The 16,972-nt window shown below is 34.2% G+C and overlaps 1 protein-coding gene across 1 annotated transcript in view; it reads left to right on the forward strand.

Annotated features, from left to right (window-relative positions):
- Nucleotides 1-2,881: 2,881 nt before the first annotated feature.
- lobo (coiled-coil domain-containing protein lost boys) overlaps nt 2,882-16,972 on the forward strand; it is a 511,805-nt gene continuing 497,714 nt past the window's right edge. The window contains exons 1-2 of the mRNA XM_074186014.1: nt 2,882-3,340; nt 8,783-8,908. Coding sequence (XP_074042115.1) covers nt 2,939-3,340; nt 8,783-8,908 — 528 coding nt within the window. The 5' untranslated portion in view covers nt 2,882-2,938. The remainder of the gene's footprint in view (nt 3,341-8,782; nt 8,909-16,972) is intronic.

The raw sequence follows: 16,972 nt of genomic DNA on the forward strand, positions 1-16,972 counted from the left end.
CCATTCTACAATTGCTATAATACATTACTTGAAAAAGTTCAACGTCGTTTCCTAGAGTTTATTTACTTCATATCTGATGGTATCTATCGTGATAGAGGTATTCTATATGAATGTCTTACCATAACATTCAATATTGAAAGTCTTGAATTACGCAGAAAACTTGCTCGAATAATTTTTCTGTATAAATTACTGCACAACAATGTGGAAGCTATGAAGGTGTTATCTCTTATAAATTTCTGTGTGCCTCATTTTAGAACTAGAAGTACAAAAACTTTTTACATCCGACTGGCCAGAATCAACTTGTACCTCAAGTCAACTATTTTTAGCATTTGCAATAATTTCAATTTAATTTTAAATTTGTGTGAAATCAATTTTGATTCCATAGAATAAATTGTTGAAACTGCATCTCAGTATTTCATGGAGAACTTTTTATATTCTGGTATAGGTTTTTTTATTTCATTTTATTATATTTTAATTTTGTTATTCATTTTCTCAAATTGTAACTTACTGTTGGGTAATAAAGGCTATTATCCGTAGTTTGCGCTGGTCAGGCCCTATCCCCCGAAGCCCCGATATATTCGGGGGGGGGCAGCATTATCAACCAAAGACCACTCCTCACGCTCTGAGCAAGCGCAGTGAGCCAAGAATGACAGCCTTCTGCATCTGTCCGGCTAAGATTTCTGCCTTAGTGCGGCAAGCCGGTATGATTTTAAGATTCGAGAGTAAAGAGGGCATTATTACACCAAAGACTCCAATAATCAGAACAACCATCTTGACAGAGTGGTCTGGATAGAGTCTGCGGAGTTCGAAAAGAAAATATTTCCTCATTTCGGACGATATTCGTCTCGCCAGGAGCTGAAAACTCAACGACAAATATCGTTTTGCTATGGTGGTCAAGAAGGACCACATCAAGCTGATTAGCTTGTATGAGCCTGAGGGTGGGGAACGTAAGAGTGCCGTAGATGGTAATATAGCACTCTTAGGGCCGCGTTAGGTCGATGGATATAGGCCGAGACTACATATGCTGGACTTGCTGGTAGCAACTTCATTCGGGTCTCGGGCGCCTCGCGGCAGGCTCTGCACCTTGTGTCAGGAACCTCTTCACCCATCACGCAACTGCGGCAGACTAAGGTGCTAAAGACACCATCCTGGCAAGCCATGATGAACCCCTCAGTTTCCGACTTCATCTCACTCGACCTGAGGAAAGCAAAAGTCAGAGGCTTTGATAAGCCAAGGTCTCCAATGTTATTGAAGAAGACCCTATGCATTGGCTTATCCTTGGGTTTTCGCAGAAGTGAGGTGATCTCTGCGGCTTTCATCTGAGCTTTGTGCTGAACGGGTTCCAACTCGGTGACAGAGTTGTGGTCACCTCGTTCAGTGTCGAAAACTAAACCGAAATAATCAACTGCTCGGGCAGCTGCCCTAAAGAGAAATGCTCCAATTCCTGCTCTCTCATGGTCACGGACCATGCAGAGAAGGGGATCCAAACTCCTGACGACTTTACAGGCTGTATCTAGTACCATTCTGTCATGTAGACACTCCAAACTGAAAAGTCCACGGCCTCCCTGTTGTCGTGGGAAGTACAACCGTGAAACGGACGATTTGGGCTGAAAAAAAAACAAAAGTGATCTATCATTTTTTGGGTCTTTACGTCGAGTTGATACAGCTTCTCCCGAGACCACTTCACTACTCCAAACGAGTAGAGTAAGATTGGAACGGCAAGCATATTTGTTGCAGCAACTTTGTTCTTCCCCGACAGTTCCGATGACCAGATCTGTCGAAGTTTGTGCTGATACTTGCCGCGGAGAGAGTTCTTCACTGCTGTTACCTCTTGTGAGTGGTGTTGTTCCACCCCGAGGTAAGTATACGTCTCTCGGGCATCAAAATGGTGTAGGATGCTTCCTTCTACGAGCTGCACATCCTCTCCGTAGTCCCCGCTTCGTTCTTTTTTTTGAGTTGGACCATTGCACATTTGTCTATCCCAAAGTTCATCATTATTATTATTATAATATTATTATTACTAAAAGCAGATAGGACAACACAGGTAGTAGGAGCAACCTAGGTGAATGGTACCAACCACTCCTATAAATTAAGAAACAAAGTTCAAGTTAATCAGTCTAGTTCTAAACTCCAGACATAGCCAGAAGATGGCAAATAAGACTTTGCCGAAACGTTGAGGAAATAATCCTTGTGAGGATCAAGAACACATACCAAGAAGTGACATCCGGAAAACCAGCTATGTGTGTATGTACCTACTTGTGATGCACTGTTTGGAACACTGTATATTATGATTTCTGGATTAGTGCGATTTTTTGCGATTTCTTATCATAAGAACTCTGGTTCAAAACTGATGCAATTATTATTAATTTAATTCAGAAATTGTGTGAATGATCGCAGAACAAATCCATTTCAAGAAATAGATGTGAGAATATTCTAAAGGAAGGAAGCAATCGATTTCAAAAAAGGTATCTATATACAAAGAACTGTAGGTCATGCAGATAAGTAACACAGACACACAAACTGGAAGAAAAGCCATTTCAAAACAACTACTTTCTTATAAACATTGAAGTACACGAATGAAAAGTACTTTCGAAACAAATACTTTGATATAAACACTGAATTATGCAACAAACACTTTTCTCTATTCAGCTTGCATTCCAAACATTCAATTTGAATCTATTTCGTTTCGTCGACAGACCGATGAGTCGCCTGAGCGGAAACATGGCCCTCATGGTTGTCCAAAATCAGTAAGTCACTTGTCTGAAAAGATTTACGTGAGACCTTGTTCAGTATCGACTCGGCTAACTATTCTCTGATTTAACAATCTGGAAACAAAACAGAACAGGCCCATTACCATGGCAACTGTAAACAGGTGTTCCAAGCAACATCAACAGTCATCGCGTCAATATTGAAGTGTCAAAACTGAGAAGTGACGATTATGAGTGAAATCAGTGCGGATAAACTTTACAAGAGTTCGGTAGAGTTCGATGGCGTTCCAAATGAAGACGAAAACATCGACGATGTGCTCGAAGAAGAGGAACGGCCCTTCTCGTATTTCGATATCTTGGACGCTCCAAGATCATTACCGGATCCCGTCGAACTTACTTTCGAACACCTCAAAGAGGTCGGGTACGAGCTCGGTTTGATAAAACTGTGTTGGCCGGACATTATTCATCCGATTTTTGAGAATCGCACTAACTTTCCAGTTAGGTATTTGACGAATAACGATAAGGAACGAGCGATTTTGCTTTACGCGGAAAATTTCAGAAGACAATTTTGTTACAAGTTTAAGAACAGGAAAGCCTTGTTTTTGGCTAGTGAAAATGAATGTGGTGTACAGGTGAGATTTACGGATCGATTTTCTTCTTGGGTTCACAAATGGGTTCATTATAACTTCCAGAAGTAGTAGAAAGATTGTTAAATGATTTAGGTAAATTTTCGTTATCTGGACACCCGGCGATTTTGAAAAAATGTTTGACTGTACTTACGTATTTTGATGCGTAGATTACGAATCCGAAAGAAAAAAGCAGCGCTCTCCATTATTTAAAAAGTTACGGCCCTTCAAAGTTCAGAAAAGGGTAACTTTTCAGCCTTCTTTTTCACTAAATAAACTATTTAAAAACACAAGCATTTATTCACTAGGTCACCTTTACACCTTATTCCTCCTTCTTTAACACTTTTCACTTCAATAATCAACATTTTTCTTATAAAAAACTTAATTTAAAAACGAGTGCTTCTCCTGGTGACATTATTCTATTTTTAGGTTAGTTACTAGTGACATTTCAGAAAAAAGCGGTTGGTATTTGCCGTCGCCTACTATTTCAAATTCGTAATACACCACCAAAAACCAATTTACGATCTAAAGAATGAAGGTGAAAAACATTTGAATTACTTCAGGAATATGGACTGCATCAGTCGTACCAACCATATCATTAACCTTAAAAACGTAAAATACAGTGATATGTAACCAAAAAGCAGCTCCGTACATTTTTTAACATTTTTATAAGAAAAATGTTGATTATTGAAGTGAAAAATGTTAAAGAAGGACGAATAAGGTGTAAAGGTGACCTAGTGAATAAATGCATGTGTTTTTAAATAGTTTATTTAGTGAAAATTTGCTTGTAAATAATTTAGTACATTTCTCAATAGAGTATAAATAAAATATGCTGCATTAAATCCAAAATAAGCACTTTTTCCAAACACTAGAGCTGCAATTCTCTTCTCGAAGCGCTTTTCAGCAACCAAAATGGCGTCTTCAGGAGATAATAATAATAATGTTTATTTTATACGATTGGATACATATACATATAAACAAGAAGAAATGCATAAAAAACATGACAAGCCACTGAAGCTCATATAGAGCTTGTGTATGACAAGAAAACTGAAACAATAAACTAAATTGAGACGTTTTGTGTGTGATGTAAGTTGAAATCGAAAAATAAAAAAAATCCTGAACATGAACCATTCAATATTCTGTTTTCAATATGGTCCTTGATTACTGCACATTTCTAGAGTTGCTGACTATTCTATAAGGTAAGTCCTTGTTTAGTACCTACAGAACATGGTGAACATTAATGACACATCTGAACTAAAAAATATATATAAAAGTTCAAATATACTTATAAAGCTGGTGTAGATCATGAATTGTGAAATTATTTCCATTCATACTTGTAAATATTTATATTTTTACTTGTGAGAACATGTGCTTTTTCTTTCCGTATCACTACTTCATTTTTTTTCGTTCAAATATTTCATGTATCCTACCTATTGTTATTTATTTATTTATTTAAATACTTTATTTTGAAGTGAAATTGACAGATGAAACTTTCAAGATGGCGACTGGGCGCCATCTGGGAAAAAAATAAATGGAAAGGGGGTCTTGTGACAAATCTTTTTGAAGTTCCTGACAAATGCTTCACAACCATAAAATAAAATGTCAATATTTTCAATTTTTACAAAATGGAACCTTCAATAATTGCCTAAATACATTGACATTTAACTACATAATAGGAGGTAATAAGCTTGATGTCAGTTCAGAAGATGCTCGAAATGGTTGCCTTAAACTTCTTGACATATGAACAGCCTATCTGTAATTTCACGCCGTCAAATTACATTTTCGAACACAGTAACGTGATATTGAAGCAGGTTCAGTTTCGTACACCTTTTGCTTCAGATAGCTCCATAAAAAAATCCCAAGGTGTATAATCTGGTCATTCTGTAGGACATCGACGGCCAATCCAACGACCGGGAAAAGTAGTATCCAAATAGTTTCTCACTTGTCTGGAGTAATGTGGTGGTGTTCCATTTTGTTGGAATACAATATCCATATCGAATTCATTGAGATTCACTTCGACGACTTCAGTGATGAGAGGGTCAACAGTAGTTTCCAGTATATTAGAAAACAGTTCCCCTGTTGAATTTTGATCAATGAATGGAGGTCCTACAATATGATTTCCCAATATTCCTGCCCAAACGTAAATTTTTTCTGGATATTGGGTATGTGTTTCCCGGAAAACGTGAGGGTTGGTGTCACTCCAATAAAGGTAATTTTGTCTGTGAACATGCAGTTTGAAAAAAATGTACATTCGTCACTAAAACAAATATTGTGGAGATAGGTAGGATGCCTTGCCAATGGTTACCGTCATGATTTCGCAGAATTCTGTTCTTCGATCAGAGTCATCTTCAGTCAATTGGTTTACCATTTTAATTTTGTATGGATGATACCTATTCCTCTTCAAAAGTCTCCACACAGTAGAAGGAGACACCTCACAAACATTCGCGACGGAATAAGTAGACTGTTCAGGATTTACTACCATCTCACCAATTATTTGCACTTGCTGTTCTTTCGGAATGGACGGATGACCTGGGGGCTTTTTGTTATCTATCCTACCGGTAGTTGTGAATTTGGATACAAGTTCCCTCAAATATTTTCTACAGATAGAACGATTCGGAAAACGTTCATTGAAAATCCTTTCGGTGTCATGAAAGTTACGCGCCGCACCGTAAATACAAATCGCTCCATTTTTTACTTCCAATGGACGAGAATTGACCATTTTAGAGATTGTTGACGTGGTACCTTTCTACTAGTAAAACCGAAAAGTAAATGAAAATATTCTAACAGAAAAATGATGTTCCCTGTCGTACTTTTGTCGTTTTCATAAACAAAAAATAACTTAAAAAACCTTATCGGGTTGTTGGAATTGCCATATGGCAGATAAAAAGGAATATTTCTAGAAATATCTATATTAATATTATGTTTGTCTTTAGGAATTCATTAAATTGTTACGCCATTTTAAAGTAGGTGAAGATATTGACTTCATATTCTGGAGTTGTGAAGTTTTCGTCAGGAGCTTCAAAATGATGTGTCACAAGACCCCCTTTCTGATTATTTTTTCCCATATGGCGCCCAGTCACCATCTTTGAAGTTTTATCTGTTAATTTCACTTCAAAATGAAGTATTCATGCCTTAATTTCATTATCACAAATTTAAATTTTTTGAGTTGACCAGTTCAAAAAATAAAAGGGGAGGCATTAATGAAATGCGTTGTATTAGTTAGCCATAATTTCAGTTCCTCTTTAAATCTGTTATCACTTGTAATAAACTATATTTCAAATGGAACTTCTGCACATAAGTAATAGGCGCGAGTATGTGAGAAATCGTTGACTTCGAGATGTGTTTACTTTAAGAACCTTTGAAGTTTTTTGTTTGAATCTGGTATTGTGCAAATGATCCACAGTCAATAATTTTGTTTCATATCTTTTATGATACTTGGAAAGTATAGATGTCTACATTTAAAAAATTTAGATTCTGTGAAAAGTGTTTCAGTCGGATAGGTATAATCTCTATTGAAAATAATTTTGATGAGAAATTTTTGAGTGACGTTGGTAACCCTGAGATGATTATCAGTAATACCTCCCCACACAGTTATTCCATAGTTGATATGGGACTGTACTAGACTGAAATATAATGTTCGTAGCTGTGCTATATCAAAAATCTTTTTGAAAAACTTAAATTTGTTCAGTAGAAACCTTATTTTATTCGCAACATATTCTGCGTGCTTATTCCATCTTACATTTTCATCTATTGTTATGCCAAGATATTTTATATGTTCTTTCATATTTATAGTCATTGTGTCATTGTCATCATTTCCAACGAAGTATAATTTGGCAAGTTCTTGCTGAAATAAGTGAAAGGTACAAAGTGGGTTTTTTTTTAATTGTCAGCAACCTGACAACTTTCATGAAATAGTACCTTCTGAAATGACCCTGAACAGATTATTCAAGTAGATATTTAATAGGTAATATCCCAATACCGTTCCTTGAGGGATTTCATATCCTATGGTACAGTAAGAACTGAGTGTTTTATTAATTTTGACGCAGTGTTTCCTATCAGAGAGATAGCTTTCAAATAATTTCAGCGATGTTCCTCTGAAACCGATGTTTTCTATTACCTTTATCAGTTTTTTATGTGAACCGTATCAAAAGCTTTGGCCATATCAACAAAGACACAAAGACATGGTTCACCATTATCCACCGAATCGTAAATTTTTCTCATTAGGTGAATCATTGCATCTTGTGTTGAACTGGCCTTTCGAAATCCATATTGATTGTCAGAGAATATGTTATATGTTTTCAAATATTTGTCTATTTTTACTTTTGATATTTTCTCAAATATTTTAGCTATACAGGGTGTTTCAAATTTGATCCTCACCATTGGGATCCCGGAAACTATGAGATACGAAGATGGTTAAATTGGGGCAATGTTGCGCATGTACCTTATCAACAATAAGCAGTTGAGAAAGTTCTGAAATTCCGAGTATATCCGGAGATATCCGGAAAAAACCGAAATTTCAGAAGATAGTTTTTATTTTTTTTCTGGCTTCATTTTTCAAAGAATTAGAAAATAAATTGTACTTCCACATTGCCACTTTTTCTCTACTACATGATAATGTTTTCAGATTTGCTATCCGACGTTTCGTCTTCCGACCACCCTCATCAACTTTATTTTTTCTCATGAGCGCTACATTGGATTCGTTCTGTTTTGAATTGAACCAGATTTTACCTTTTCAATGATGTATCATAAGTTATCATTCTTTTTCGAAAAATTGGAGATATTGAAAAAAATTAATTCTTATCATAATAGGCTTTGACTTTTGATGTTTGTAAATTTGATTTTCAATTTGTTACACTCAATGAGATTTTGTGATTGTACAAGTCATTGAATTTTTGGGGAAAAATGGCTTTTACGAATGGAGAAAAAAGAAATATGATACAAATTTATTACGAATACGATAGAAACACTGTTGGATCATAGGAAATGTATTTAAACAAATTCTAAGGTAATAACGATCTATAGTTGAAACGGTAAACGTAGTAGAGTGCATTCTAATGAAACTCTCTCAACGATATCAAAACATATTTCTTATTATTTTTTATAAAAATGAGTTTTGGGAACTACTCTACTAATATTTATTTGGTTGAGTAGAAAAGCAAATTCTGATATGGTCACTTCGCAGACCTAGCTGTAACAGTTTATTCGTTGGGAACAACTAGAGTACTTTACCCGTTACCTCATCGCCTTTGATGATCACTACCGCAGTAGTAGACGAAGTGTCAGGCATTAAAACCTGTAAACAACCAGAAAACCAGGAGAAAAGCTTTGACAGTCATCTCCGGCCGTGAAAGTTTACATTATTCATTAAGTTGTTGTGTCTGTTTGTTCCTTTTTTTTGAATGAACTCACTTTTGGCATTAACAACTGTTATTATTAATATTATTTCAGAAAATGGTGTCGACAACAATTCGACCAACAACTCTCCCATACCTTGAACTAGAAACATGGGAAAGCTCTGCCAGGTTCGTTGCTGATCATCTCAAATATGAATGCCTAGAAGATCCCATTTTGTTGGTGAGTGATTTCAATATGTATTCATTATTTCATGTGTCTCACTAATCAATAATCAATTTGATAAGTAATGAAAATATAATGATAGAATTCGGCAAACCAATCACTTTGTCAATCAAATGTACAAAATCAAATAATTAGACGCAAATAGAAATCATCACCATCAGATTCTACCTCTATACTTTTTGTCATGATGAATCAAGCAATGAATTAAACAAACTGATACAGTGTCATCCCCAAAGTACGCACCATATAGGAAACTTATTTATTAAGGATTTTTCTACAAAAAGTTATTCCTGATGAAAGTTTCTACATCCCCCAAAACTAAATATGCATCAACAAAATACTGTAAAATACACGTAATATACAAGGAGCCTTCAAATATTTTATTTTGGGACAAGAGTAAAGTACTCTTATTTTGAAAAATCTCGGGAAATGTTATTTAGCATGTTATTTAGCATTAAAAAATAAATCTAGAATTGAAGACATGGTCATCTAAGTGAAGTTTTATTTTTTCACCCATTTTTTTAATGGAGACTACGAAAAAAAATTTGCTAATACGATAAATAGACAGCATCCTGTATACTACGGTTTAATTTAAAAGCCTGTAATATTACAAATTACACAACTATGGTGTTACCACGGTCAGTTTTTTTGAAGAGTAAAATAATTTTCAAAATTTTTGGTGCAAAGTTATTTTTATATTGTGTTAACACGGAAAATTACTCAAAATTATAAGTATTGTAACAAGAACTCATTAGTCAATAAATCAAATCACAAAACATGGAAATAAAATAGGTATTTCGGATGAAACTCATTGATTTTCAGGAGATTTTCTTGTCCAAAATAAGTGTTTTAGTTGGCTATGAAACCGAACGTAATTTTGACATTAAGTACGTGACATATGTATTTGCTAAATATTCATTATGTAGTCATTGTTATTGTTTATTTTGTTAACGTTTGATAGTAAGTGTCATTTAAATAATATCAAGATGCTTACAAAAAATTAAAAAGTTGAGATTATATTGTTGTATGGGGAAAATACTCCAAGCAGACCAGTTACAGATATTTTCAATGCCAGGCATCCTGATCGCAATGTGAATCTCCAGAAAATCTATGAGTTCCAAAATACCTATTTTATTTTGATGTTTTGTGATTTGATATTATTGGATATTAAGTTTTTGTTACAATACTGTATAATTTTGAGTAATTTTCAGTGTTAACAAAAAATAAGAATAACTTCGCACCAAAAACACCAAAAACAAAATTATTTAACTCTTCGAAAAAATTGACCGTGGGTAACACCATATAGTTGTGTGATTTGTTATATTACAGAATTTTTAAAATAAACCGTCGTATACAGGATTCTGTCTATTTATCGTTTTAGCAATTTTTTCTCGTAGTCACTTAAAAAAATGGGTAAAAAAATAAAAGTTCACATGACTTCAGATCTAGATGTATTTTTCAATGCTGAACAACTTTTCTAAATACCATTTCTCGAGATTTTTCAATATAAGAGTACTTTACTCAAAAATTTGAAGGCTTCTCGTAAATTACGTGTTTTACTGTATTTTGTTGGTGCATGTCCAGTTTTAGGAGATGCACAAAGTTTTATCAGGAATAACTTTTTGTCGAAAAACCCTTAATAAATAAGTTTACCATATGGTGCATATTTTGGGGATGACACTGTATGAAATCATCAGATATATATTCCATTTTATGACAGAAAAATATGACAAAAATAAAAGGAAAAATAATATACGGGCGATCTGAGATATGGAAGTGGAAAGGGGTGAGTTTTCACGGGTAAAAAACGGTTTATTACGATTTCTGGCGAAAATAAAATTCCTACGGAAAAAGTTAAATTGCAATAAAAAGATCTACAACTTTTGTATTCACACTTTTTTCACATAACTTCGAAATTCATGCGAATTATTCAAATAATTGATTTTTTTGGTTTTTTATTTTTATCTCCTACAAATTTTTTTAAACACTGATTTTTTGGATATAAAATATTTATTTTTCCCCTTATTTTGATTTAATATCGAAAAAGCACCCTAATTTTCAATCGAAAATTATAACGTCGAAATATCTGTTTTTTTTAATCGTATGCTTCTTGGTTGTTGAAATCTCTACTTTTCGTAAAAAAATTTACATAACTGTTGCAAATCTTCTCAGAAAATGCAAAGAACGATAAAACTTCAATCCAAAAAAATTTTTATTAGGCATACCTATGTCCTCATATTCCTGACGTGCATACCATAATCAGTTTGAACCTCGTTTTAAAGACTGAGTTTGCTTCAACGTGATAAGACAAGTCGCTTTTTTCAAAACTTCAAAATAACCTATTAGGGAAGTGAGTGTTCCACGTATGTGATATTTTATGTCAATATATTCCATATACCTATTACACATACAGTATTCTTATGAATGACCGAATATCCCGGAATCGAAAGAGAATTGTAATGGAATCTATACTAATAGTCCGAAATTCAGGAGCGATCAGACATAACTTATTCTCACATAGATGAAACCTTAGGTTCTCATCAGTAGCGTCTCATATGTTCTTTGAATACCTGCGTGCTTGTGGAGCTCGCCTCGTGACACCTGGACAGGTACCAGGTAAGAAAGGTAACTAAAAATAAGAGTTACTCAACTTACATTTACATGGCTCAATCTAATATATGTTTTGTAGAATAGTATTCTAAAGTAGTATCATAATTGTCAGACACTTTCCATGGACCAAAATTTTTGTCAGACGCTTCAAAGATCCACAAAAAATACTTATTTTTACATGTCTGATTTTTAAATGTATCATAAAGGTAACTATTACGAAGTTATATTTCATTAGTAAGACAAATTGTAGTGACCAAACATCCTCTAAACACAAACATTATTCAACCGCTCACAGAGCACCAGATATTCATGGAATATTCCCTCTATATCATAAAACGAAAGTATATATTCCAAATATTCATAGAATATTCTTAGAATCTATACATGCCTTTAGAATATTCATAGAATATGTTTGAATTAATATGGCAGCATTATTCCCAAAAGAATGTGCATAGAATGTCTATCAATGGATTATTCTCCCGTGAATATTCTAAGAATATTGTCGCTCGAATATACCATATGGTATATGGTTTATGGTATATCCCCAGGGTATATTTCGAAATATTCTAAACGGTGTATTACTGGAATTTTGAATTATTTTATGATAACGTATTCAAATAATTCGAAATTATTAATAACAAATATATTTGAAAATTTTAATCGACTTAATAACTTAATGTGTATAACCTAATAGTGTTAACCAGATTTTGAACTCATCGCGAAGATTCTGATGAATTGCTCCAACTATTGAAAACGACAAAAAATTCGAATGGTCAAATCTGTCTGTTGCATTAATAAATCGGATTATTCTCATCCTATTTTTCTTTTTGTATTTGAAATTATTCAATTACAAGGCGACAAATCCTGGCAACAGAGAAATGGGGACGTGAAGTATTGGAGTAAACGTTTCTCATTGGTCAATTGAAGTGTAGCGCGCGACAGTCGAAGCTCTGTTAAAGCGGTTGCCCCTTAACGCTTGACAGCTTTGCTTTGAAATCGACAATTGGTTCAACATGGCGGTTGGCATTGGTGTTATAATCAAAGTATCATTTTCTCATGTTTACTGTACCATTTATAGTTAGGAGCTGTCCAATTTGCAGTACAGCGAATAGTTTGCTTTTGCATCTTCAAACAGTAGAGTTACATATTCAGTCTTTGAGAAAAGTAAGTAAAAGACAATAGTATGCATGACAGAGTCGTGGTACTTAATCTACAATACCTCATTTTAGGTCCGAGGAGATTTGGTGTGTGGGATTTGTTGGTTTGACTAAGTACATGTATAAGCGAAAGGGATTTCAGTTGTGTATCTTCAGTAGAGAAAAGTAAGTGAATGACAATTTTTTTGTATAATTTGTTTTCATGATTTTTATCATTCTTTTTTAAGATAGGAAAAGGAGTGGTACTGGCCAAGAAACTGAAAACGTAATGAGTACTCTACTCTTCAGCTCATAAAAAGTTGTAAATGTTCATGAGGAACCTATGAAAAAAATATCTATTTTATTTTTATTTCAATTCTGTTTTGCCACTTTCAAATAGTGATAATGCGTTCCAGGTATATCAATAATGAAAAACTGGCAGATGCATTGTTGGACAAAAAACAGGAAAACTCTTCTGATGAGCAAAGTTTGGATAACTTTAAGTGAAATTCATTGAAGAACCCATCATACCACTCATTCAAAATATTTCATTTGTGGGTTTAGTTTTTGAAATGAGAAACCTATATCTCACTCATTTCTTCATGTGATAATTTTTTTTCAATGAAATGACATATTTATTATTTTTCAATTAATGCTGATGAATTCACAGAATAGTTATTTCCGTTTACATTTTTTTGAGAGTAGGAACTTCCAAATTTAAATACATTTCTAATATTTGTAACATGAAAATATTCAAGAATATTTCATCCAGTGAATAAACATCTCAAATTAGATTTTTTATTTTTAATATTGGTAGTATTTTTAGTTAAATATTTCAGTGTGTATTGTTTTTGGAATATATATATATATATATATATATATATATATATATATATATATATATATATATATATATATATATATATATATATATATATATATATATATATATATATGCATTCTTTTCAGGAACTCCCCGTCCCCTTTTTCCTCTTATTACTATTCGGCTACACGAATTCAACAAATTTTTTTCTAATTCGGTCAGACATTCTTCAAATTCTGTTTCTTGAACATTCAGATTGATGGATTTATATGTTTCAACTTTAAATTGTGCCACTTCTGCAGGTTTTAGTACCTCAATTCTTCTTCTTCTCGATATGACCTCTTCTCCCCGTATAGTTTTGAAATGTTAGATCGAAGGTTTTTCACGGACAGGAATATGTTGAAATGATTCTTCGGGTTTGTTCCGTGTGGTGTATTGTCATCCTCGGTGAGAATGAATTTCGCAACGTTTCGACAAAATCACATTTGTCATCATCTGTCGATTTTTTTTAAGTGTTCGGAAGTCGTCTGACCCTATTCAGATGACTTCTTACTATGTGGGTACAATGATGTTACATAAATACCTTTCTTGATTACCTGAATGTTTTAGTACCTCAATTCTTATTGTCCTCGATATGACCTCTTCTCCCCGTAAAGGTTAGAAATGTCTCTTCTCCCCGTAAAGGTTAGAAATGTTAGGTCGAAGGTTTTTCACGGACAGGAATATGTTGAAATGATTCTTCGGGTTTGTTCCGTGTGGTGTATTGTCATCCTCGGTGAGAATGAATTTTGCAACGTTTCGACAAAATCACATTTGTCATCATCTGACGATTATTTGTTAAGTGTTCGGAAGTCGTCTGCCCCTACTCCAGCGCTAAGCGATCTACATAACGCACTGAACAGGGATGACCCCAGATTCCGAGAGAGGGACAAACACAGGAGGCCTACGAAGCAGAACCAGAGACCACCCCCGAGAGTCGCTATCAGGTGGCTCCGGTAAGTATAAAAATTTCTCAACTAGATTTGAATTCATCTCATTCTCAGATTCACTGAGAAACAAAACTCGCTCGCGACATAAAGATACTCGTCTCCGGTTAGTTTTTAGGGACCCCATGCAAAAATTCAGTTAGGAAAGTCAAGATAAAACAATACAATAGATCAGAAAGTAAAAGCACCTAGAGGCTGACTTTCGACCAAAGAGGGTCAGATGTCAATCTTGCTGAAGTGCCCATCAGTAAGTTGAGGACCGCTCCGGAGGAGCGGGGGTGGATGGACGTGATGGGATGTTCTCCACACAGTAACCGTGTGGGGAAGATTTCAACTCAGGGCACTCAACCTGGGAGGGGGCATTGGGGAAACTGCTTTCAATTCAATATTTTTGCATTCCTATTTAAATAAGACGAATTTCAACATTGAAGTAAACATTAAATAATTTTAAAGTAAATTATTCCGGGCAATTTTGTTCAGTTGGAACAATTAAAACAAAAGTCATTTTATAAAAAAATATTTATCTATGGTTAATAAGTGAACGAAGTATTTGTTGTAGATCAAACATAGACTTTCTTTCAGATACAAACTTCAAGGAAAAAACCCAATATGAACTCTTTACAATTCCACGGCGTTCCTATGAATGATTCTATTTCAATTCCACAACGAATATTTGGAGTACAAACCGAATGGAAAATTACGTTATTCAATGTAATTGTTTCAAAATTACTTTTTCTTTTCTTCATGTCATTCAATATTCATGTGAAAATAGTTGTTCTGTGTATTATCTAAATATCTTTATAAAGAGTTTTCATTGTAGTTATTTTTGTGTTGGATGTTTCCCATATTTTTTGTTTGATGATAGAGAGGAGTCAAAACGTTTTTATTCTACAACAAAATATGACCTGAAAGTATTTGCATCGTTTCGGATTCAGCTCAGAACACCTCCAACCAGATTTTTTTTTAACTTTTTCATTGTTTCACTTCTTTTCTCTATTTTGGATGAAGCATTCACTCCTAAAGTTCACTCATTCTATAAGCACTTAAAGAATGTGCTTTCTCGTAGTCATTTGAAAAAAAAAATGGGAGTATTGTATACGACAGAAAAGTGAAAATATAAAAGTATCTTTCTTGATTTTTTTGTGATATGCTGCAATTAATCGCAAAAACCATATGATCGATATGAATTCGAAATTCGAATTTTGGTGTAAAAATTTGAATTCATGCCTTATTTTAGATTATAAACATCATTCACAAATCTTTGTGTAAAATAATAATGGTACCTACTTCTTTCACGAAACATTTTCGCAACCCCTAAAATTTATTTCCAATGTAACTCTTTGTCTTATTATTTGATTACCATTTAAAATGTATTTCCGATAGCCTTTTTCATTCTAAACAAAAAATGTCTTCTGGGTTTTTTGCCCAAAATAAACCACTTCGCAACAAAAAATTATTTTAGGAACAATTACAAATATACATCGTCATAAATGAGAAAATACGAAACTAATCTATCTAGTAGGTCGTTATTAGCGATATTAGCGAAAATTCACAACTGACGCTGTCAGTTTGTGAATTTTCGAAATTGAATTAATACTAATTGTGTGTTGTTGTTCTGTTCTTAATTTGTTACTTTAATAATTCACTTGCTATCAAAATGGCATACACAAATGAGGAAATGCATTACGTTTACGGTCTGTCGCAGGGGAATGGGTTAAAAGCTTATAGAAGATATGCTGAAATGTATCCTCAACGGCAGCATCCTTCACATATAATATTTGCTAGACTTCATCAACGATTACGAAAATATGGTTCATTCGACAAAAAAACGCAGGATTGTGGTCGCCATCGAAAAGTACGAACACCACAGCTTGAGGAAGCAGTACTTAATTTGATTGAAGAACAACCTACTACCAGTACTAGAAAGATTGCGTTCCAGCTAAATCTTGATCATATGACGGTATTTAGAATTTAAAAGGAACAACTCTTATATTTACCATCTGCAACGGGTACAGGCACTGTTACCGCGAGACTTTCCGAACCGTTTTGAATTTTGCAATTGGATGCTGGAAATGATTAGAAGAAATTGTGACTTTCTGAATACGATATAATTCACAGAAGAATGTAGTTTTTCTCGGGACAAGATTATTAATTTTCATAATTACCACATATGTGCTGATGAAAATCCTCACGCTATTGTCGAAACTAACCATCAAGAACAGTTTTCTCTTAACGTGTGGCTCAGAGTTATTTGGGATGATTCAATTGGGCCTCATTTTCTACCTCCTCGATCAAATGGTGAGGCATACGTTCAATTTTTAAGAGAAGTGCATCCAGTACTGCTGGAGGAAGTTCCTTTGGGCGTCTGAAGGGATATGTTTTTTATGCATGATGGGGCTCCTGCCCATTTTAGTCAAGTAGCACGTCATCATTTAACTGAAACATATGCAAATCAGTGGTTAGGTCGAGGATGACCACAGAACTGCCCGCTCGATCCCCGGATCTC

Source organism: Leptinotarsa decemlineata, unplaced genomic scaffold, assembly GCF_025532065.1.
Source record: "Leptinotarsa decemlineata unplaced genomic scaffold, Ldec_3_MD MMD2_tig00078422_RagTag_RagTag, whole genome shotgun sequence".
Classification (NCBI taxonomy): Eukaryota; Metazoa; Arthropoda; class Insecta; order Coleoptera; family Chrysomelidae; genus Leptinotarsa; species Leptinotarsa decemlineata.